Source organism: Scyliorhinus canicula, chromosome 6 (genome assembly GCF_902713615.1).
Source record: "Scyliorhinus canicula chromosome 6, sScyCan1.1, whole genome shotgun sequence".
Lineage (NCBI taxonomy): Eukaryota > Metazoa > Chordata > Chondrichthyes > Carcharhiniformes > Scyliorhinidae > Scyliorhinus > Scyliorhinus canicula.
Window position 1 is genome coordinate 199,820,417 of NC_052151.1, and position 21,574 is coordinate 199,841,990.

Below are 21,574 nucleotides of genomic sequence, written 5' to 3' on the forward strand. Positions count from 1 at the left end.
AGCTGTAGAGGTTGGGTCGTTAAGTATGTTCAAGCCACTTCCGGTGACGGCGGGCAGGAGGCAGCCGCACACCGGAGGGCTCCCGCTCGGGAATAACATTTTCGGGGTTTAACGCCCGGTCCTAGGGGCAACGGAGGCTGAAAAAGCTGAAAGGAGGCACGGGGAGGAGAGGTTTGGGAGAAAAACGGCTGTGAAAAAGGGGGTTAACGGAAGTCCGCCGGGGAGTGGAAAAGTCAGCGCAGGAACTGTAAGGAAAGCGGAGGCTGGAGCACCAGGGGAGGCCGGAATGACCAAGGTGATGGCCGTGGAACGTGAAAAACAGTTCACAAAGCACATGGAAGCGATGAAGAAAGAGATGGGGGCGGTATTGAAAGTGCTGGTGGAGGAGGCGATTGCCCCGGTGAGGGCGGCGGTATCGAGCGCAGTGGCGGAGGCGCGGGAGCAAGGTGAGACACTGAAGGAAGTGGAAGAGGCATTATCGCAGCACAGTGATCAACTCACCTCGATGGGGAAGGAGCTGCGGAGTGTGACAGAGACCAACAAGGGTCTGCGAGCCAAAATGGAAGACCTGGAAAACAGATCCAGGCGGCAGAATGTGAGGATCGTGAGTCTGCTCGAAGGGGTGGAAGGCCCGAGGCCGACGGAGTATTTTGCCTCGATGTTGGCAGAGCTATTGGGGGAGGGGGATGATCCCTCTCGATACGAACTGGATCGGGCTCATTGGTCGTGGAGGCCTATACCAAAGGCGTGTGACCCGCCAAGAGTAGTAACTGTGTTTCCGTAGGTACAGTGTGAAGGTTCTGTGCTGGGCCAAGCAGACGCAGGTGGTGCAGTGGGCTGGAGCTGATATACATGTATACCAGGACTTTACGGTGGAGCTGGCGAGGAGACGGGTTGCCTTCAGCTGGGTGAAGAAGGCACTGTACATCATTAAGGTGCAGCGCGGCATAGTATACCCAGCTAAGTCTGAGGTGACCTACAAATCCAAGGACTTTTATTTTGGGACGGCGGAAGCGGCGGAGGTGTTTGCGAAGGCAGAAGGACTGTGGCAGAATTGAGAAATGGGACTGAGAGCGGGTCCTGTACCGATGTGGCCTCATGTAACCTTATTTTTTCACTGCGTGTTGGTGTACTTACTAAATGAGTCGACACTGTTTATTTGGACAAGGGAAGAGTTGGGACTTTCATTTGAAATGATGGTTCTTTGGGGCTTGGGTGGGTATGCTGGGGTTGTGTGCTGAAGGGGTTTCTTTGTTTTCCTGGGACCGGGCAAGGGGGAAGGAGACCCGGGCGGGGGCCTCCACGATGGCCGGTTTAAGCCGGTCAGCGAATGGAAGTGAGGTGGGGGGGAGGGGCTGCGGCCATCGGAGCCTGGTAGAACAGGTTTCGGTGAGTCTAGCCGGGGTGGAAAGTTGGGGGAAGGAACCGAAGTTGAGGGGAGGAGTTTACACGAAGAAGTGGAGGGGGAGGAGTCTGGGAGGTGGGTTCTACAACTCATGGGTGTCATTCACGGTACTCTTTCGGGGATTGGTTGGCATTGAATATTAGGGGGACGGGGGTAGGCTATATATGTCAATGGTAACCATGGGCGATTCCTGATTCCTTTTTTTTTCTCCTTGGGCTGTTTAGTTTTATTTGATGCTGATATTGTCAGGTAGGTCTTTGTTTGGAGGATGGTGAGAGGTTGGGATCGTTGTTGTTGGGAGGGGGGGTTGACATTGTATTCGTTACCGTTTACTGTTCGTTGGTGGGGTCTAAATTTTGAAGAAAAAGTGAAAATGGAGAATAAAAATATATATTTAAAAAGGTATGTTCAAGGCTGAGCTCGATTTCTAATCAGGAAGGGAATCAAGGATTTTGGGGATGAGGTGGGAAAGGGGAGTTGAGGATTATCATTTCAGGTCAGACATGATCTCATTGAATGGCGCAGCAGACAAGATGGGCCGAACGGCCTACGTTGGAGAGACTGTGGAAAAGATTCACAAGAATGGCTCCTGGGATGAGGAACTTCAGTTGTGGAGCAGTTGGGACTATTTTCCTTGGAGAAGACTGAGAGGAGATCTGATAAGAGGTATCTGACATGGAACCTGATTGATGAGGACCAAAGGACTGAGGTCGTTGCGGGGGTGGGGGGGTGAGAGCAGATTTCGGGGAGGGTATGAGTGGATAGTCTTATCAAGTGGCATTTACTCAGGAATAACTCTCACTGGCACTCATTTTGGGTTCCACCAGGCCCACTTAGCTCCTGACCTTATTACTGCCTTGGGCAAATGAACTGAACACCAAAGGTCAGGTGAGAGTGAGTGCTCTTGACATGAAAGCTGCGTTTGACCGAGATAGCACAGTGGTTAGCACAGTTGCTTCACAGCTCCAGGGTCCCAGGTTCGATTCCCGGTTTGGGTCACTGTTTGTGCGGAGTCTGCACGTCCTCCCCGTGTGTGCGTGGGTTTCCCTCCGGGTGCTCCGGTTTCCTCCCACAGTCCAAAGATGTGCGGGTCAGGTGGATTGGCCATGCTAAATTGCCCTTAGCGTCCAAAAAGGTTGGGTGGGGTTACTGGGTTACGGGGATGGGGTGGAAAGTACGGGTTTGAATAGGGTGCTCTTTCCAAGGGCAGGTGCAGATTCGATGGGCCGAATGGCCTCCTTCTGCACTGTAAATTCTATGATTCTATGGCATGAAGGTCTAAGCTGGCCTAGGTTTTTGATTTTATTTCAGTGGGCTTGCTTGATTTGACTATTTCATTCCAAAAAAAAGGGGCGCAGGAGTAGGGGGACCTGCATGTACACGTGCATTGATCACTGAAGGCAGGAGGACATGTTGAGAGTGCGGTTAATAGGACATATACAGTATCCAAGGCTTTGTTAGTAGAGGCATTGAGTACGAGAGAAGGAGCTAAGGCACGAATTAGACCTCAGCCGAAGTGCTGTGTCCAGTTCTGAGCACCACCTTTTAGGGAAGATTTGATGGTGTTGGAGCGAGTGCAGAAACGATTCCTGCGATAAGGAACACTGTGTTGTGAAGGGTCTGGAAATGAAAATGAAATGAAATGAAAATCGCTTATTGTCACGAGTAGGCTTCAAATGAAGTTACTGTGAAAAGCCCCTAGTCGCCACATTTCGGCACCTGTTCAGGGAGGCTGGTACGGGAATCGAACCGTGCTGCTGGCCTGCCTTGGTCTGCTTTCAAAGCCAGCGATTCAGCCCAGTGTGCTAAACCAGCCCCGAGATTGCACTGCCGGAGAGTGTGGTGGAGGCAGGTCCAATCGAGAATTGAAATTCAAGAGGAAACTAGTCTGTTATCTGAAAAGAACAGTAAGAAGTCTTACAACACCAGGTTAAAGTCCAACAGGTTTGTTTCAAACACGAGCTTTCGGAGCGCAGCTCCTTCCTCAGGTGAATGGCGAGGTATGTTCCAGAAACATTTATATAGACAAAGTCAGAGATGCTGGACAATGCTTGGAATGCGAGCATTTGCAGGTAATCAAATCATTACAGATCCAGGGAGAGGGATAATCACAGGTTAAAGAGGTGTGAATTGTCTCAAGCCAGAACAGTTGGTAGGATTTTGCGAGTCCAGGCCAGATGGTGGGGGGTGGATGTAATGCGACATGAATCCAAGATCCCTGTTGAGGCCGCACTCATGCGTGCGGAACTTAGCTATAAGTTTTTGCTCGGCAATTCTACGTTGTCTCCCATCCTGAAGACCGCCTTGGAGAACGTTTCCCCGGAGATCAGAGGCTGAATGCCCTTGACTGCTGAAGTGTTTCCCGACTGGAAGGGAACATTCCTGCCTGGTGATTGTCGCACGATGCCCGTTCATTCGTTGTCGCAGTGTCTGCATGGTCCCGTCAATGTACCACGCTTCAGGACATCCTTTCCTGCAGCGCAAGAGGTAGATAACAGCTCCAGGGTCCCAGGTTCGATTCTGGCTTGGGTCACTGTCAGTGCGGAGTCTGTACATCCTCTCCGTGTGTGCGTGGTTTTCCTCCGGGTGCTCCGGTTTCCTCCCACAGTCCAAAAATGTGCAGGTTAGGTGGATTGGCCGTGCTAAATTGCCCTTAGTGTCCAAAATTGCCCTTAAGTGTTGGGTGAGGTTACTGGGTTATGGGGATAGGGTGGATGTGTTGACCTTGGGTAGGGTGCTCTTTCCAAGAGCCGGTGCAGACTCGATGGGCCGAATGGCCTCCTTCTGCACTGTAAATTCTATGATTTGTGTCTATAACATTGGTCAAGTCGCACGAGTATGTGCCGCGTACCTGGTGGGTGGTGTTACCACGTGTAATGGTGGTATCCAAGTCGATGAACTGGCACGTTGGCAGAGATTACCCTGGCAGGGTGGTGTGGTGTGCTGTTCTGAAGGCTGGGTAGATGACACATTTATGTTTTTAAAAAGTGTTCAGAAGCATATGCAGTCAGTCTCCAGTGCGCGTGCGCGGGGTGAGCAGGGCTGGCCGAGGCGTTTGCCAGTATGTCCGCCACTTCCGGCAAGGCCGCCTGCGGAGAATGAAAGATGGCGTCCCACGGCGGCGTCACAGAGGCCAGGAGGTAAAATCAAAGATGGCCGCCCGGCACTTGATTCTCCCTCAAAGGCCGGGAAGCCGCCGAGTATCGTCAAAGATGGCCAATTGGACTCATGACGTTCCGTCGGGGAGGGCGGGGCAAGGTGTAGGGACGTCATCTCTGGGCGACGAAAAGAGTAGAAAAGATGGCGCTGCTGTTAAGGTCAGTGAGATGTGGATGTCTCTAAACTCACTCATCCCAACATTTTATTGAAACAGGTTTCTTCGACTTCCCTTCTTTATGGGTGAATTTAATCCCACCAAAGATTGCAAATCATTTAGTGAAGGGATGTAAGGGGGTTTGCATGTGTTAATATTGGCCAGTTTATAAGGGGTTTATTGCAAGGGAAAGTTGGAGATGAATGACAGGCAAGGGAAAAATGGTCTACCAAACCCTTTCTCCACCTTTCTATATTGCTGAAAAAATACTTTTTATCTGAACTCACCTGAGGAAGGAGCAGTGCTCCGAAAGCTAATATTTGAAACAAACCTGTTGGACTTTAACCTGGTGATGTAAAACCTCTTACTGTGCTCACCCCAGTCCAATGCCGGCATCTCCTGATCACGTAAAGGGAAATAACAATATACTCTTCATGGGAAGAGAGGGCGGGTTGGTTGGCATGTGCACTCTGACTGGCAGACACATTGCCATGGGGAATGCATCAGTTGATGGTGACCTGACAGTTAACTGCCAAGCATTACTTGAAAGTTAAACCAGTCAGCTTGACTCTGACCAAGGCATCGCCCTAAGGCATGAACCAGTGAATGGCTGTCAGTTATTTTTTTTTTTAGCTGAAACATGGGCAATCTGTGTACATGTTCATCGGACGGGGTATTGAGTACAAGAGTTGGCAGGTCATGTTACAGTTGTATCGGACTTTGGTTAGGCCACATTTGGAATACTGTGTGCAGTTCTGGTCGCCACATTACCAGAAGGATGTGGATGCTTTGGAGAGGGTGCAGAGGAGGTTCACCAGGATGTTGCCTGGTATGGAGGGTGCTAGCGATGAAGAAAGGTTGAGTAGATTAGGATTGATTTCGTTGGAAAGATGGAGGTTGAGGGGGGACCTGATTGAGGTCTACAAAATTGTGAGGGGTATGGACAGGGTGGATAGCAACAAGCTTTTTCCAAGAGTGGGGGTGTCAATTACAAGGGGTCATGATTTTAAGGTGAGAGGGGGAAAGTTTAAGGGAGATGTGCGTGGAAAGTTTTTTACGCAGAAGGTGGTGGGTGCCTGGAACGCTTTACCAGCGGAGGTGGTAGAGGCGGGCACGATAGCATCATTTAAGAGGCATCTAGACAGGTATATGAACAGGCGGCAACAGAGGGAAGTAGACCTTGGAAAATAGGAGACAGGTTTAGATAAAGGATCTGGATCGGCGCAGGCTGGGAGGGCTGAAGGGCCTGTTCCTGTGCTGTAATTTTCTTTGTTCTTTGTATGGACAGGGTGGATAGCAACAAGCTTTTTCCAAGAGTGGGGGTGTCAATTACAAGTGGTCACGATTTCAAGGTGAGAGGGGAAAAGTTTAAGGGAGATGTGCGTGGAAAGTTTTTTACGCAGAGGGTGGTGGGTGCCTGGAATGCTTTGCCAGCGGAGGTGGTAGAGGCGGGTACGATAGCATCATTTAAACTGCATCTGGACAGATATATGAACGGGTGGGGAACAGAGAGAAGTAGACCTTGGAAAATAGGCAACAGGTTTAGATAAAGGACCTGGATCGGCGCAGGCTGGGAGGGCCAAAGGGCCTGTTCCTGTGCTGTAACTTTATTTGTTCTTATGTTCTTTCTGTTGGCAAAGAATAGATCTCTCTGTGTTAATATTTGTAGCTTCAGTTATAGGCTATTGCAGCACACTGCGAGCTCAACTGACCACCTTATTTGGCGATCAGCATAATTCTTAGCACACTGAGGATTATTAACAAATATTGTCCTATCATGCAGTCCTCTCACGGAATCACTACTAATGTTAGATGCAGTCTCTTGAATTTTGTAAGTCTGACCATACCGTGTGTAACCATATAGTTGCATGACTGTTGAATCCAATACCCTTCATCTACCTGCACTCCAGTGTAAAATGTTGGAGTTTTCGACTCTGCATTTCCTCGGTAAACTGTATGCTGCCGTTATGCTTTCCTCGCCCGTTTGGGTCGCTGCAGTGGAAGTGAGACCTGTTTACATAGGAATAAAAACAAGTGCTGGAAAAACTCAGCAGATCAGGCAGCGTATGAAGAGAGAAACAGAGTTAAAGATTCAAGGCTAATCTTTGGAAGTGGACGTTAAACAGGACTTTGTGAAGGGCACAGTTTCCTGATAAACTGGCCAGACGCTGAAACGGTGTAAAAGTGCTTTCAGCATTGTGTGCGAAAAAGACGAATGGAGAGGAAATAGAACGAGTAATGTTGTTCCTGTATAACTTGGGTTCAAAGTGCCAAATGGCCGACTTCTGTGCTGCAGCAAGTGAGTGACACAGTTCAACGATGTGGTACTGTCAGAGTCGGTGCTGAGGTAGCACCGCACTGTCAGAGACATTGCTGAGGGAGCACCGCACTGCAAGAGGGGCATCGCTGAGGGAGTGCTGCACTGTCAGAGGGTCAGTACTGAGGGAGTGCCGCACTGTCAGAGGGTCAGTACTGAGGGAGTGCTGCACTGTCAGAGGGTCAGTACTGAGGGAGTGCTGCACTGTCAGAGGGTCAGTACTGAGGGAGTGCTGCACTGTCAGAGGGTCAGTACTGAGGGAGTGCTGCACTGTCAGAGGGTCAGTACTGAGGGAGTGCTGCACTGTCAGAGGGTCAGTACTGAGGGAGTGCTGCACTGTCAGAGGGTCAGTACTGAGGGAGTGCTGCACTGTCAGAGGGTCAGTACTGAGGGAGTGCTGCACTGTCAGAGGGTCAGTACTGAGGGAGTGCTGCACTGTCAGAGGGTCAGTACTGAGGGAGTGCTGCACTGTCAGAGGGTCAGTACTGAGGGAGTGCTGCACTGTCAGAAGGTCAGTACTGAGGGAGTGCTGCACTGTCAGAAGGTCAGTACTGAGGGAGTGCTGCACTGTCAGAGGGTCAGTACTGAGGGAGTGCTGCACTGTCAGAGGGTCAGTACTGAGGGAGTGCTGCACTGTCAGAGGGTCGACAGTGAGAGAACGCCGCACTGTCAGAGACATCGCAGAGGGAGCACCGCACAGTCATAGAGTTGGCGCTGAGGGAGCGGTGCACTGTCAGAGGGACATTGTTAAGTAATGGGTTAAGAGACATTCTAATTAGTTGTCTCATTTATGTTAAGCATCCAATAATTGACACTGATATGTAAAGGGGCTTCAGGTGGCCTTTGGGTCGGGTGATGTGATGCTAGAGTTTTGTGCAGAGTCTGTTGAAGGAAATTAAAGGTGTTTTGTGGAAAAGAAGCAGAACTTTTGACTCTTTATACTACAGCAGCTAAACGTCTAACAAATGGTAGCAGAGGTCGGTTGCTGTGCAAGTGCGGAGGGTTGAAAGATACAACTTTTCCAGACCAAACCAAGGAGTGAGTGAGAAAAAAACCCCAAAAAATGGCTGAACCGAGGATAAAGATGGCCGGATATGACTACAGTAGTCCCCCTTTATAACGCGGGTGTTGGGGTCCAAGACAGCCACCCGCGTTGCATCCGAGCCGCGGATATCCACGATGGGGGTTTTAAATTTATTTAAAAATTTATGCATGCACTTCCCATTGTGAGTCTACGGGGGGCGGGGGGAGAGGTCAGACCCCCATAACTCACAATGGGAAGTGCATGCATAGATTTTTTAATAAATTTAAAACCCCCATTGTGGATCTAATTAAAACAACCCACAGAAACTTACCAGGAACTTACAAGGTCTTGCTGTCTGCACCCCATCTGCCGCACGCGCTTGCACCCTGCGCTGCATGTCAGTTTCAAAGGCAAGGCTGGGATTCAGTTTTAGGTGTCAGGGCTGTCAAATTGGTGGTTTGGGAACAAGTGGCAGGGGGGTGTCGCATCTCTCCTCGGTCCCAAACCCCTGCAGTTCAGGCCTTTCTCCACACCGCCACCCCCACCCCCTCACCCCCCCACCCCCACCCCCTCACCCCCCACCCCCACCCTACCTCAACCACTATGGAGGTACCAGCTGTAGCTCTGCACTATCCACTTCCGGACGCTGTGTGAGCTGCTCCTCTCTCACTGAATCTCAGTGAGAGAGGAGCAGACGGCAGTGTCAATTTCAACGGCCGGCTCACTTTGATCCGGAGAGGGAAGCTGACAGTTGGGGTCCATAAGCCCCCCCTGCCGTATATCGCGACCCGCGGTATTGCGGAGCGCGGTATAACGGGGGACTACTGTACCACATCTGAGGATTGGGCACATCTACTGGGGCAGCAGGGTAGCAGGGGGCAGCAGGGTAGCATGGTGGTTAGCATAAATGCTTCACAGCTCCAGGGTCCCAGGTTCGATTCCCGGCTGGGTCACTGTCTGTGTGGAGTCTGCACGTCCTCCCCCTGTGTGCGTGGGTTTCCTCCGGGTGCTCCGGTTTCCTCCCACAGTCCAAAGATGTGCGGGTTAGGTGGATTGGCCATGCTAAATTCCCCGTAGTGTCCTAATAAAAGTAAGGTTAAGGGGGGGGGGGGGGGTTGTTGGGTTACGGGTATAGGGTGGATACGTGGGTTTGAGTAGGGTGATCATGGCTCGGCACAACATTGAGGGCCGAAGGGCCTGTTCTGTGCTGTACTGTTCTATGTTCTATGTTCTATACTGTGTGTGGAATTGACTGGTTAAAATGTTACCTGGTCTCCTTGAATGCTGAAAATTGTAACAAGGTTAAGGAATTTGAAAGTTCCACAAGTTTCAGGTTTGGGGAATGATAATACTCTGAAGTCGCTGAAAAGAGTGGTGATCCCTTGCAATATTGCCGGAGTGAATCATTTCATTCGCACGGATGTTGTATCAAGTGATATACCTTTGCTTCTGAGCAGACCGTCGATGAAGAAAGCACACATGAAACTGGATATGGAACAGGATAAGGCAACAGTTTTTGGAAAGACGGTGGACTTACAATTTACACAGTCGGGACATTATTGTATTCCATTACTGACAAATAGTATTTCAAGTACAGTTGTTAAGGATGTGTTAATGGCAGTTGAAAATGGGACTTTAGCTGATAAAAAGCTTGCTGTATTAAAACTGCATTGGCAATTTGCACATCTCCTCGGAGGCTGAAAATGTTATTAAAGGTTGCAGGGGTAAGGGGTAAACTGATAGAACAGGTTAGTGATCGCTGTGAAGGTTGTAGGAAGTACAGAAGGACACCAGCACGACCGATAGCAACCCTACCTTTGGCCAGGGATTTTAACGACATTGTGGCCATGGACCTTAAGATCTGGGATAAAGCCAATAATATATTTATTTTACATTTTGTAGATTTAGCAACCAGATTTAGTCAATCAACGATTGTACGAAGTAAAGAAAAGAGTAATTCTGGATCAAATCGTGGAAAAATGGTTAGGGACAGGATTGAGCCCACCTTAAATTCCTTACGGACAATGGGGGAGAATTTGCTAATGATGAGTTTAGGGATATGTGTGAAACTGTGAATATCACAGTTGTGAATACGGCTGCAGAAAGCCCATTTAGTAATGGTGTGTGTGACAGAAACCACGTGGTAATAGATGACATGCTCAGGAAAATTTTGGCGGATAGACTAAACTCAGCTTTAGCATGGGCGGTACATGCAAAGAATTCATTGCAGATGGTTGGGGGCTATAGTCCCTATCAATTAGTGTTTGGTAGAAATCCTAAAATTCCGTCCATTTTGGATGACCAGCCTCCAGCTTGGAAGGGACTACATTTAGCTCTGCCTTTGCTGAGCATTTAAATGCCTGACACAGCAGGAGAAAAGCTTTTCTGGAAGCAGAAGTCTCAGAAACAATTCACAGAGCTTTAAGACATAATGTACAGCCATCAGATGCCATTTTTCAGCAAGGAGACATGGCATACCATGAGAGAGACAATTCAAATCGATGGAAAGGCCCAGGGAACATCATAGGCATAGATGACAAAACGCACTGTCAGAGGGATGTCACTGAGGAAGCGCCGCACTGTCAGACAGGGGATGCCGCATTATCTGAGGGAGCGCCGCACTGTCAGACAGGGGATGCCGCATTATCTGAGGGAGCGCCGCACTGTCAGACAGGGGATGCCGCATTATCTGAGGGAGCGCCGCACTGTCAGACAGGGGATGCCGCATTATCTGAGGGAGCGCCGCACTGTCAGACAGGGGATGCCGCATTATCTGAGGGGGAGCCGCACTGTCGAGGAGTCCCGTGCCGAGGGGGAGTCTCGTGCCGAGGGGGAGTCCCGTGCCGAGGGGGAGTCCCGTGCCGAGGGGGAGTCTCGTGCCGAGGGGGAGCCGCGCTGCCGGGGAGTCCGGTGCCGAGGGAGAGCTGCGCTCCGAGGGGGAGCCGCGCTGCCGGGGAGTCTGATGCCGGAGAGTCTGGTGCCGAGGGGGAGCCGCGCTGCCGGGGAGTCCGGTGCCGAGGGAGAGCCGCGCTCCGGGGGGAGAGCCGCGCTGCCGGGGAGTCTGGTGCCGAGGCAGAGCCGCGCTCCGAGGCGGAGCCGCGCTCCGAGGGGGAGCCGCGCTGCCAGGGAGTCCGGTGCCGAGGGGGAGCCGCGCTCCGGGGGGGAGCCGCGCTGCCGGGGAGTCCGGTGCCGAGGGGGAGCCGCGCTGCCGGGGAGTCCGGTGCCGAGGGAGAGCTGCGCTCCGGGGGGGAGCCGCGCTGCCGGGGAGTCTGGTGCCGAGGCAGAGCCGCGCTCCGGGGGGGAGCCGCGCTGCCGGGGAGTCTGATGCCGCGGGAGAGCCGCGCTCCGGGTGGGAGCCGCGCTGCCGGGGAGTCTGATGCCGGAGAGTCTGGTGCCGAGGGGGAGCCGCGCTCCGAGGGGGAGCCGCGCTCCGAGGGGGAGCCGCGCTGCCGGGGAGTCCGGTGCCGAGGGGGAGCCGCGCTCCGAGGGGGAGCCGCGCTCCGAGGGGGAGCCGCGCTCCGAGGGGGAGCCGCGCTCCGAGGGGGAGCCGCGCTCCGAGGGGGAGCCGCGCTGCCGGGGAGTCCGGTGCCGAGGGGGAGCCGCGCTCCGAGGGGGAGCCGCGCTGCCGGGGAGTCTGATGCCGCGGGAGAGCCGCGCTCCGGGTGGGAGCCGCGCTGCCGGGGAGTCTGATGCCGCGGGAGAGCCGCGCTCCGGGTGGGAGCCGCGCTGCCGGGGAGTCTGATGCCGCGGGAGAGCCGCGCTCCGGGTGGGAGCCGCGCTGCCGGGGAGTCTGATGCCGGGGAGTCTGATGCCGCGGGAGAGCCGCGCTCCGGGTGGGAGCCGCGCTCCGAGGGGGAGCCACGCTGCCGGGGAGTCTGGTGCCGAGGCAGAGCCGCGCTCCGAGGGGGAGCCGCGCTGCCGGGGAGTCCGGTGCCATGGGAGAGCCGCGCTCCGGGTGGGAGCCGCGCTGCCGGGGAGTCCGGTGCCGAGGGGGAGCCGCGCTCTGAGGGGGAGCCGCGCTCCGAGGGGGAGCCGCGCTGCCGGGGAGTCCGGTGCCGAGGGGGAGCCGCGCTCCGGGGGGGAGGTGCGCTGCCGGGGAGTCTGATGCCGGAGAGTCTGGTGCCGAGGGAGAGCCGCGCTCCAGGTGGGAGCCGCGCTGCCGGGGAGTCTGATGCCGGAGAGTCTGGTGCCGAGGGGGAGCCGCGCTCCGAGGGGGAGCCACGCTGTCTCTCACTGTTTATGTCTGCCTCTTGTTTTCTTTGTATATCTTTCCCTCGTGCTCTTCGCTGACTATAATGAATTGTTATTTACTGTCTCTCTCTCTCTCCCAGGGCGGCCGGACGTCATGGTTTGCGGATTCCACTTGCACCTGTCTTCGGCGCACGATGGTGAGTGACGTTGGGGTGCAGGTCAGGGGTCAGGCCTGGTTGCAGTTTTCTGGCAGGTCCAGTACCTCGAGGCTCTAACCCAGCGAGGCTCTAACCCAGCGAGGCTCTAACCCAGCGAGGCGGCTCTAACCCAGCGAGGCGGCTCTAACCCAGCGAGGCGGCTCTAACCCAGCGAGGCTCTAACCCAGCGAGGCTCTAACCCAGCGAGGCTGTAACCCAGCGAGGCTCTAACCCAGCGAGGCGGCTCTAACCCAGCGAGGCTCTAACCCAGCGAGGCGGCTCTAACCCAGCGAGGCTCTAACCCAGCGAGGCTCTAACCCAGCGAGGCGGCTCTAACCCAGCGAGGCTCTAACCCAGCGAGGCTCTAACCCAGCGAGGCGGCTCTAACCCAGCGAGGCGGCTCTAACCCAGCGAGGCTCTAACCCAGCGAGGCTCTAACCCAGCGAGGCTGTAACCCAGCGAGCCTCTAACCCAGCGAGGCTCTAACCCAGCGAGGCTCTAACCCAGCGAGGCGGCTCTAACCCAGCGAGGCTCTAACCCAGCGAGGCTCTAACCCAGCGAGGCTCTAACCCAGCGAGGCTCTAACCCAGCGAGGCTCTAACCCAGCGAGGCGGCTCTAACCCAGCGAGGCGGCTCTAACCCAGCGAGGCGGCTCTAACCCAGCGAGGCGGCTCTAACCCAGCGAGGCTCTAACCCAGCGAGGCGGCTCTAACCCAGCGAGGCGGCTCTAACCCAGCGAGGCTCTAACCCAGCGAGGCGGCTCTAACCCAGTGAGGCGGCTCTAACCCAGCGAGGCGGCTCTAACCCAGCGAGGCTCTAACCCAGCGAGGAGGCTCTAACCCAGCGAGGCTGTAACCCAGCGAGGCTCTAACCCAGCGAGGCTGTAACCCAGCGAGGCTCTAACCCAGCGAGGCTCTAACCCAGCGAGGCTCTAACCCAGCGAGGCTCTAACCCAGCGAGGCGGCTCTAACCCAGCGAGGCGGCTCTAACCCAGCGAGGCGGCTCTAACCCAGCGAGGCTCTAACCCAGCGAGGCGGCTCTAACCCAGCGAGGCGGCTCTAACCCAGCGAGGCGGCTCTAACCCAGCGAGGCTCTAACCCAGCGAGGCTCTAACCCAGCGAGGCGGCTCTAACCCAGCGAGGCGGCTCTAACCCAGCGAGGCGGCTCTAACCCAGCGAGGCGGCTCTAACCCAGCGAGGCGGCTCTAACCCAGCGAGGCGGCTCTAACCCAGCGAGGCTCTAACCCAGCGAGGCTCTAACCCAGCGAGGCTGTAACCCAGCGAGGCTCTAACCCAGCGAGGCGGCTCTAACCCAGCGAGGCTCTAACCCAGCGAGGCTCTAACCCAGCGAGGCTCTAACCCAGCGAGGCTCTAACCCAGCGAGGCTCTAACCCAGCGAGGCGGCTCTAACCCAGCGAGGCGGCTCTAACCCAGCGAGGCTCTAACCCAGCGAGGCTCTAACCCAGCGAGGCTCTAACCCAGCGAGGCTGTAACCCAGCGAGGCTGTAACCCAGCGAGGCTCTAACCCAGCGAGGCTCTAACCCAGCGAGGCGGCTCTAACCCAGCGAGGCGGCTCTAACCCAGCGAGGCGGCTCTAACCCAGCGAGGCGGCTCTAACCCAGCGAGGCGGCTCTAACCCAGCGAGGCTCTAACCCAGCGAGGCGGCTCTAACCCAGCGAGGCTCTAACCCAGCGAGGCTCTAACCCAGCGAGGGGGCTCTAACCCAGCGAGGCTCTAACCCAGCGAGGCGGCTCTAACCCAGCGAGGCTCTAACCCAGCGAGGCTCTAACCCAGCGAGGCGGCTCTAACCCAGCGAGGCGGCTCTAACCCAGCGAGGCGGCTCTAACCCAGCGAGGCGGCTCTAACCCAGCGAGGCGGCTCTAACCCAGCGAGGCGGCTCTAACCCAGCGAGGCGGCTCTAACCCAGCGAGGCGGCTCTAACCCAGCGAGGCTGTAACCCAGCGAGGCTGTAACCCAGCGAGGCTCTAACCCAGCGAGGCTCTAACCCAGCGAGGCTCTAACCCAGCGAGGCGGCTCTAACCCAGCGAGGCGGCTCTAACCCAGCGAGGCTCTAACCCAGCGAGGCGGCTCTACCCAGCGAGGCTCTAACCCAGCGAGGCGGCTCTAACCCAGCGAGGCGGCTCTAACCCAGCGAGGCGGCTCTAACCCAGCGAGGCTCTAACCCAGCGAGGCGGCTCTAACCCAGCGAGGCTCTAACCCAGCGAGGCTCTAACCCAGCGAGGCTGTAACCCAGCGAGGCTCTAACCCAGCGAGGCTCTAACCCAGCGAGGCGGCTCTAACCCAGCGAGGCTCTAACCCAGCGAGGCGGCTCTAACCCAGCGAGGCTCTAACCCAGCGAGGCGGCTCTAACCCAGCGAGGCTCTAACCCAGCGAGGCTCTAACCCAGCGAGGCTCTAACCCAGCGAGGCGGCTCTAACCCAGCGAGGCTCTAACCCAGCGAGGCTGTAACCCAGCGAGGCTGTAACCCAGCGAGGCTGTAACCCAGCGAGGCTGTAACCCAGCGAGGCGGCTCTAACCCAGCGAGGCTCTAACCCAGCGAGGCTCTAACCCAGCGAGGCTCTAACCCAGCGAGGCGGCTCTAACCCAGCGAGGCTCTAACCCAGCGAGGCTCTAACCCAGCGAGGCGGCTCTAACCCAGCGAGGCTCTAACCCAGCGAGGCTCTAACCCAGCGAGGCTCTAACCCAGCGAGGCTCTAACCCAGCGAGGCGGCTCTAACCCAGCGAGGCTCTAACCCAGCGAGGCGGCTCTAACCCAGCGAGGCGGCTCTAACCCAGCGAGGCGGCTCTAACCCAGCGAGGCTCTAACCCAGCGAGGCGGCTCTAACCCAGCGAGGCTCTAACCCAGCGAGGCTCTAACCCAGCGAGGCTCTAACCCAGCGAGGCTCTAACCCAGCGAGGCTCTAACCCAGCGAGGCTCTAACCCAGCGAGGCTCTAACCCAGCGAGGCTCTAACCCAGCGAGGCGGCTCTAACCCAGCGAGGCTGTAACCCAGCGAGGCTCTAACCCAGCGAGGCTCTAACCCAGCGAGGCTCTAACCCAGCGAGGCTCTAACCCAGCGAGGCTCTAACCCAGCGAGGCTGTAACCCAGCGAGGCGGCTCTAACCCAGCGAGGCGGCTCTAACCCAGCGAGGCTCTAACCCAGCGAGGCTCTAACCCAGCGAGGCGGCTCTAACCCAGCGAGGCTCTAACCCAGCGAGGCTGTAACCCAGCGAGGCGGCTCTAACCCAGCGAGGCGGCTCTAACCCAGCGAGGCTGTAACCCAGCGAGGCGGCTCTAACCCAGCGAGGCTGTAACCCAGCGAGGCGGCTCTAACCCAGCGAGACGGCTCTAACCCAGCGAGGCTCTAACCCAGCGAGGCGGCTCTAACCCAGCGAGGCGGCTCTAACCCAGCGAGGCGGCTCTAACCCAGCGAGGCTCTAACCCAGCGAGGCGGCTCTAACCCAGCGAGGCTCTAACCCAGCGAGGCTGTAACCCAGCGAGGCTCTAACCCAGCGAGGCTCTAACCCAGCGAGGCTCTAACCCAGCGAGGCGGCTCTAACCCAGCGAGGCTCTAACCCAGCGAGGCTCTAACCCAGCGAGGCTCTAACCCAGCGAGGCTCTAACCCAGCGAGGCTCTAACCCAGCGAGGGCGGCTCTAACCCAGCGAGGCGGCTCTAACCCAGCGAGGCTCTAACCCAGCGAGGCTCTAACCCAGCGAGGCTCTAACCCAGCGAGGCTCTAACCCAGCGAGGTGGCTCTAACCCAGCGAGGTGGCTCTAACCCAGCGAGGCGGCTCTAACCCAGCGAGGCTGTAACCCAGCGAGGCGGCTCTAACCCAGCGAGGCGGCTCTAACCCAGCGAGGCTCTAACCCAGCGAGGCTCTAACCCAGCGAGGCGGCTCTAACCCAGCGAGGCTCTAACCCAGCGAGGCTCTAACCCAGCGAGGCGGCTCTAACCCAGCGAGGCTCTAACCCAGCGAGGCTCTAACCCAGCGAGGCTCTAACCCAGCGAGGCTGTAACCCAGCGAGGCTCTAACCCAGCGAGGCTCTAACCCAGCGAGGCTCTAACCCAGCGAGGCGGCTCTAACCCAGCGAGGCGGCTCTAACCCAGCGAGGCTCTAACCCAGCGAGGCTCTAACCCAGCGAGGCTCTAACCCAGCGAGGCTCTAACCCAGCGAGGTGGCTCTAACCCAGCGAGGTGGCTCTAACCCAGCGAGGCGGCTCTAACCCAGCGAGGCTCTAACCCAGCGAGGCTCTAACCCAGCGAGGCTCTAACCCAGCGAGGCGGCTCTAACCCAGCGAGGCTCTAACCCAGCGAGGCTCTAACCCAGCGAGGCTCTAACCCAGCGAGGCTGTAACCCAGCGAGGCTCTAACCCAGCGAGGCGGCTCTAACCCAGCGAGGCTCTAACCCAGCGAGGCGGCTCTAACCCAGCGAGGCTCTAACCCAGCGAGGCTCTAACCCAGCGAGGCGGCTCTAACCCAGCGAGGCGGCTCTAACCCAGCGAGGCTCTAACCCAGCGAGGCGGCTCTAACCCAGCGAGGCTCTAACCCAGCGAGGCTCTAACCCAGCGAGGCTCTAACCCAGCGAGGCTCTAACCCAGCGAGGCTCTAACCCAGCGAGGCTCTAACCCAGCGAGGCTCTAACCCAGCGAGGCTCTAACCCAGCGAGGCGGCTGTAACCCAGCGAGGCGGCTCTAACCCAGCGAGGTGGCTCTAACCCAGCGAGGCGGCTCTAACCCAGCGAGGCTCTAACCCAGCGAGGCTCTAACCCAGCGAGGCGGCTCTAACCCAGCGAGGCGGCTCTAACCCAGCGAGGCTCTAACCCAGCGAGGCGGCTCTAACCCAGCGAGGCTCTAACCCAGCGAGGCGGCTCTAACCCAGCGAGGCTCTAACCCAGCGAGGCTCTAACCCAGCGAGGCTCTAACCCAGCGAGGCTCTAACCCAGCGAGGCTCTAACCCAGCGAGGCTCTAACCCAGCGAGGCGGCTCTAACCCAGCGAGGCTCTAACCCAGCGAGGCTCTAACCCAGCGAGGCTGTAACCCAGCGAGGCTCTAACCCAGCGAGGCTGTAACCCAGCGAGGCTCTAACCCAGCGAGGCTCTAACCCAGCGAGGCTCTAACCCAGCGAGGCTCTAACCCAGCGAGGCTCTAACCCAGCGAGGCTCTAACCCAGCGAGGCTCTAACCCAGCGAGGCTCTAACCCAGCGAGGCTCTAACCCAGCGAGGCTGTAACCCAGCGAGGCTCTAACCCAGCGAGGCTCTAACCCAGCGAGGCTCTAACCCAGCGAGGCGGCTCTAACCCAGCGAGGCTCTAACCCAGCGAGGCTCTAACCCAGCGAGGCGGCTCTAACCCAGCGAGGCTCTAACCCAGCGAGGCTCTAACCCAGCGAGGCTCTAACCCAGCGAGGCTCTAACCCAGCGAGGCGGCTCTAACCCAGCGAGGCTCTAACCCAGCGAGGCTCTAACCCAGCGAGGCGGCTCTAACCCAGCGAGGCTCTAACCCAGCGAGGCGGCTCTAACCCAGCGAGGCTCTAACCCAGGGAGGCTCTAACCCAGCGAGGCGGCTCTAACCCAGCGAGGCTCTAACCCAGCGAGGCTCTAACCCAGCGAGGCTCTAACCCAGCGAGGCTCTAACCCAGCGAGGCTCTAACCCAGCGAGGCTCTAACCCAGCGAGGCTCTAACCCAGCGAGGCTCTAACCCAGCGAGGCTCTAACCCAGGGAGGCTCTAACCCAGCGAGGCTCTAACCCAGCGAGGCTCTAACCCAGCGAGGCTCTAACCCAGCGAGGCTCTAACCCAGCGAGGCTGTAACCCAGCGAGGCGGCTCTAACCCAGCGAGGCTCTAACCCAGCGAGGCTCTAACCCAGCGAGGCGGCTCTAACCCAGCGAGGCTCTAACCCAGCGAGGCTCTAACCCAGCGAGGCTCTAACCCAGCGAGGCGGCTCTAACCCAGCGAGGCTCTAACCCAGCGAGGCTCTAACCCAGCGAGGCGGCTCTAACCCAGCGAGGCTCTAACCCAGCGAGGCGGCTCTAACCCAGCGAGGCGGCTCTAACCCAGCGAGGCTCTAACCCAGCGAGGCCGGCTCTAACCCAGCGAGGCTCTAACCCAGCGAGGCTCTAACCCAGCGAGGCTCTAACCCAGCGAGGCTCTAACCCAGCGAGGCTCTAACCCACCGAGGCTCTAACCCAGCGAGGCTCTAACCCAGCGATGGCTCTAACCCAGCGAGGCGGCTCTAACCCAGCGAGGCGGCTCTAACCCAGCGAGGCGGCTCTAACCCAGCGAGGCTCTAACCCAGCGAGGCTCTAACCCAGCGAGGCTCTAACCCAGCGAGGCTCTAACCCAGCGAGGCTCTAACCCAGCGAGGCTCTAACCCAGCGAGGCGGCTCTAACCCAGCGAGGCTCTAACCCAGCGAGGCGGCTTCTAACCCAGCGAGGCTTAACCCCAGCGAGGCTCTAACCCAGCGAGGCGGCTCTAACCCAGCGAGGCGCTCTAACCCAGCGAGGCGGCTAACCCAGCGCGGCTCTAACCCAGCGAGGCTCTAACCCAGCGAGGCTCTAACCCAGCGAGGCGGCTCTAACCCAGCGAGGCTCTAACCCGCGAGCTCTAACCCAGCGGAGGCTCTAACCCAGCGAGGCTCTAACCCAGCGAGGCGGCTCTAACCCAGCGAGGCGGCTCTAACCCAGCGAGGCGGCTCTAACCCAGCGAGGCGGCTCTAACCCAGCGAGGCTCTAACCCAGCGAGGCTGCTAACCAGCCGAGGCTCAACCCAGCGAGGCTCTAACCCAGCGAGGCTGCTAACCCAGCGAGGCGGTCTAACCCAGCGAGGCGGCTCTAACCCAGCGAGGCTCTAACCCAGCGAGGGCTCTAACCCAGCGAGCGCTCTAACCCAGCGAGCGCTCTAACCCAGCGAGGCTCTAACCCAGCGAGGCTCTAACCCAGCGAGGCTCTAACCCAGCGAGGCTGTAACCCAGCGAGGCTCTAACCCAGCGAGGCGGCTCTAACCCACCGAGGCTCTAACCCAGCGAGGCTCTAACCCAGCGAGGCTCTAACCCAGCGAGGCGGCTCTAACCCAGCGAGGCGGCTCTAACCCAGCGAGGCGGCTCTAACCCAGCGAGGCTCTAACCCAGCGAGGCTGTAACCCAGCGAGGCTCTAACCCAGCGAGCGGCTCTAACCCAGCGAGGCGGCTCTAACCCAGCGAGGCGGCTCTAACCCAGCGAGGCGGCTCTAACCCAGCGAGGCGGCTCTAACCCAGCGAGGCGGCTCTAACCCAGCGAGGCGGCTCTAACCCAGCGAGGCTCTAACCCAGCGAGGCTCTAGCCCAGCGAGGCTCTAACCCAGCGAGGCTCTAACCCAGCGAGGCGGCTCTAACCCAGCGAGGCTCTAACCCAGCGAGGCGGCTCTAACCCAGCGAGGCGGCTCTAACCCAGCGAGGCTCTAACCCAGCGAGGCGGATCTAACCCCAGCGAGGCGGCTCTACCCAGCGAGGCGGCTCTAACCCAGCGAGGCTCTAACCCAGCGAGGCTCTAAACCCAGCGAGGCTCTAACCCAGTCGAGGCGGCTCTAACCCAGCGAGGCTCTAACCCAGCGAGGCTCTAACCCAGCGAGGCGCTCTAACCCAGCGAGGCGCTCTAACCCAGCGAGGCGCTCTAAACCCAGCGAGGCGGCTCGTAAACCCAGCGAGGCTCTAACCCAGCGAGGCTGCTAACCCAGCGAGGCTCTAACCCAGCGAGGCGCTCTAACCCAGCGAGGCGGCTCTAACCCAGCGAGGCTCTAACCCAGCGAGGCTCTAACCCAGCGAGGCGGCTCTAACCCAGCGAGGAGGCTCTAACCCAGCGAGGCTCTAGAACCCAGCGATGCCTCTAACCCAGCGAGGCGGCTCTAACCCAGCGAGGCTCTAACCCAGCGAGGCTCTAACCCAGCGAGGCTCTAACCCAGCGAGGCTCTAACCCAGCGAGGCTCTAACCCAGCGAGGCGGCTCTAACCCAGCGAGGCTCTAACCCAGCGAGGCGGCTCTAACCCAGCGAGGCTGTAACCCAGCGAGGCTCTAACCCAGCGAGGCTCTAACCCAGCGAGGCTCTAACCCAGCGAGGGCGGCTCTAACCCAGCGAGGCTCTAACCCAGCGAGGCTCTAACCCAGCGAGGCGGCTCTAACCCAGCGAGGCTCTAACCCAGCGAGGCTGCTAACCCAGCGAGGCTGTAACCCAGCGAGGCTCTAACCCAGCGAGGCTCTAACCCAGCGAGGCTCTAACCCAGCGAGGCGGCTCTAACCCAGCGAGGCCTCTAACCCCAGCGAGGCGGCTCTAACCCAGCGAGGCGGCTCTAACCCAGCGAGGCTCTAACCCAGCGAGGCCTCTAACCCAGCGAGCGCTCTAACCCAGCGAGGGCTCTAACCCAGCGAGGCTCTAACCCAGCGAGGCTCTAACCCAGCGAGGCTGCTCTAACCCGCGAGGGCTCTAACCCAGCGAGGCTCTAACCCAGCGAGGCGGCTCTAACCCAGCGAGGCTCTAACCCAGCGAGGCGGCTCTAACCCAGCGAGGCTCTAACCCAGCGAGGCTCTAACCCAGCGAGGCTCTAACCCAGCGAGGCGGCTCTAACCCAGCGAGGCTCTAACCCAGCGAGGCTCTAACCCAGCGAGGCGGCTCTAACCCAGCGAGGCTCTAACCCAGCGAGGCGGCTCTAACCCAGCGAGGCGGCTCTAACCCAGCGAGGCGGCTCTAACCCAGCGAGGCGGCTCTAACCCAGCGAGGCGGCTCTAACCCAGCGAGGCTCTAACCCAGCGAGGCGGCTCTAACCCAGCGAGGGGCTCTAACCCAGCGAGGCGGCTCTAACCCAGCGAGGCGGCTCTAACCCAGCGAGTCGGCTCTAACCCAGCGAGGCGGCTCTAACCCAGCGAGGCGGCTCTAACCAGCGAGGCGGCTCTAACCCAGCGAGGCGGCTCTAACCCAGCGAGGCGGCTCTAACCCAGCGAGGCGGCTCTAACCCAGCGAGGCGGCTCTAACCCAGCGAGGCTCTAACCCAGCGAGGCTCTAACCCAGCGAGGCTCTAACCCAGCGAGGCTCTAACCCAGCGAGGCTCTAACCCAGCGAGGCTCTAACCCAGCGAGGCTCTAACCCAGCGAGGCTCTAACC

At 58.1% G+C, this 21,574-nt stretch overlaps 1 protein-coding gene across 1 annotated transcript in view; it reads left to right on the forward strand.

Moving 5' to 3' along the window:
• Positions 1–1,938: 1,938 nt before the first annotated feature.
• The window catches only part of eif3f (eukaryotic translation initiation factor 3, subunit F), a 33,850-nt gene continuing 14,214 nt past the window's right edge, over positions 1,939–21,574 (forward strand). The window contains exons 1-3 of the mRNA XM_038801078.1: positions 1,939–2,071; positions 3,121–3,126; positions 4,083–4,088. Of these exons, the coding sequence (XP_038657006.1) occupies positions 1,939–2,071; positions 3,121–3,126; positions 4,083–4,088 (145 nt within the window). The remainder of the gene's footprint in view (positions 2,072–3,120; positions 3,127–4,082; positions 4,089–21,574) is intronic.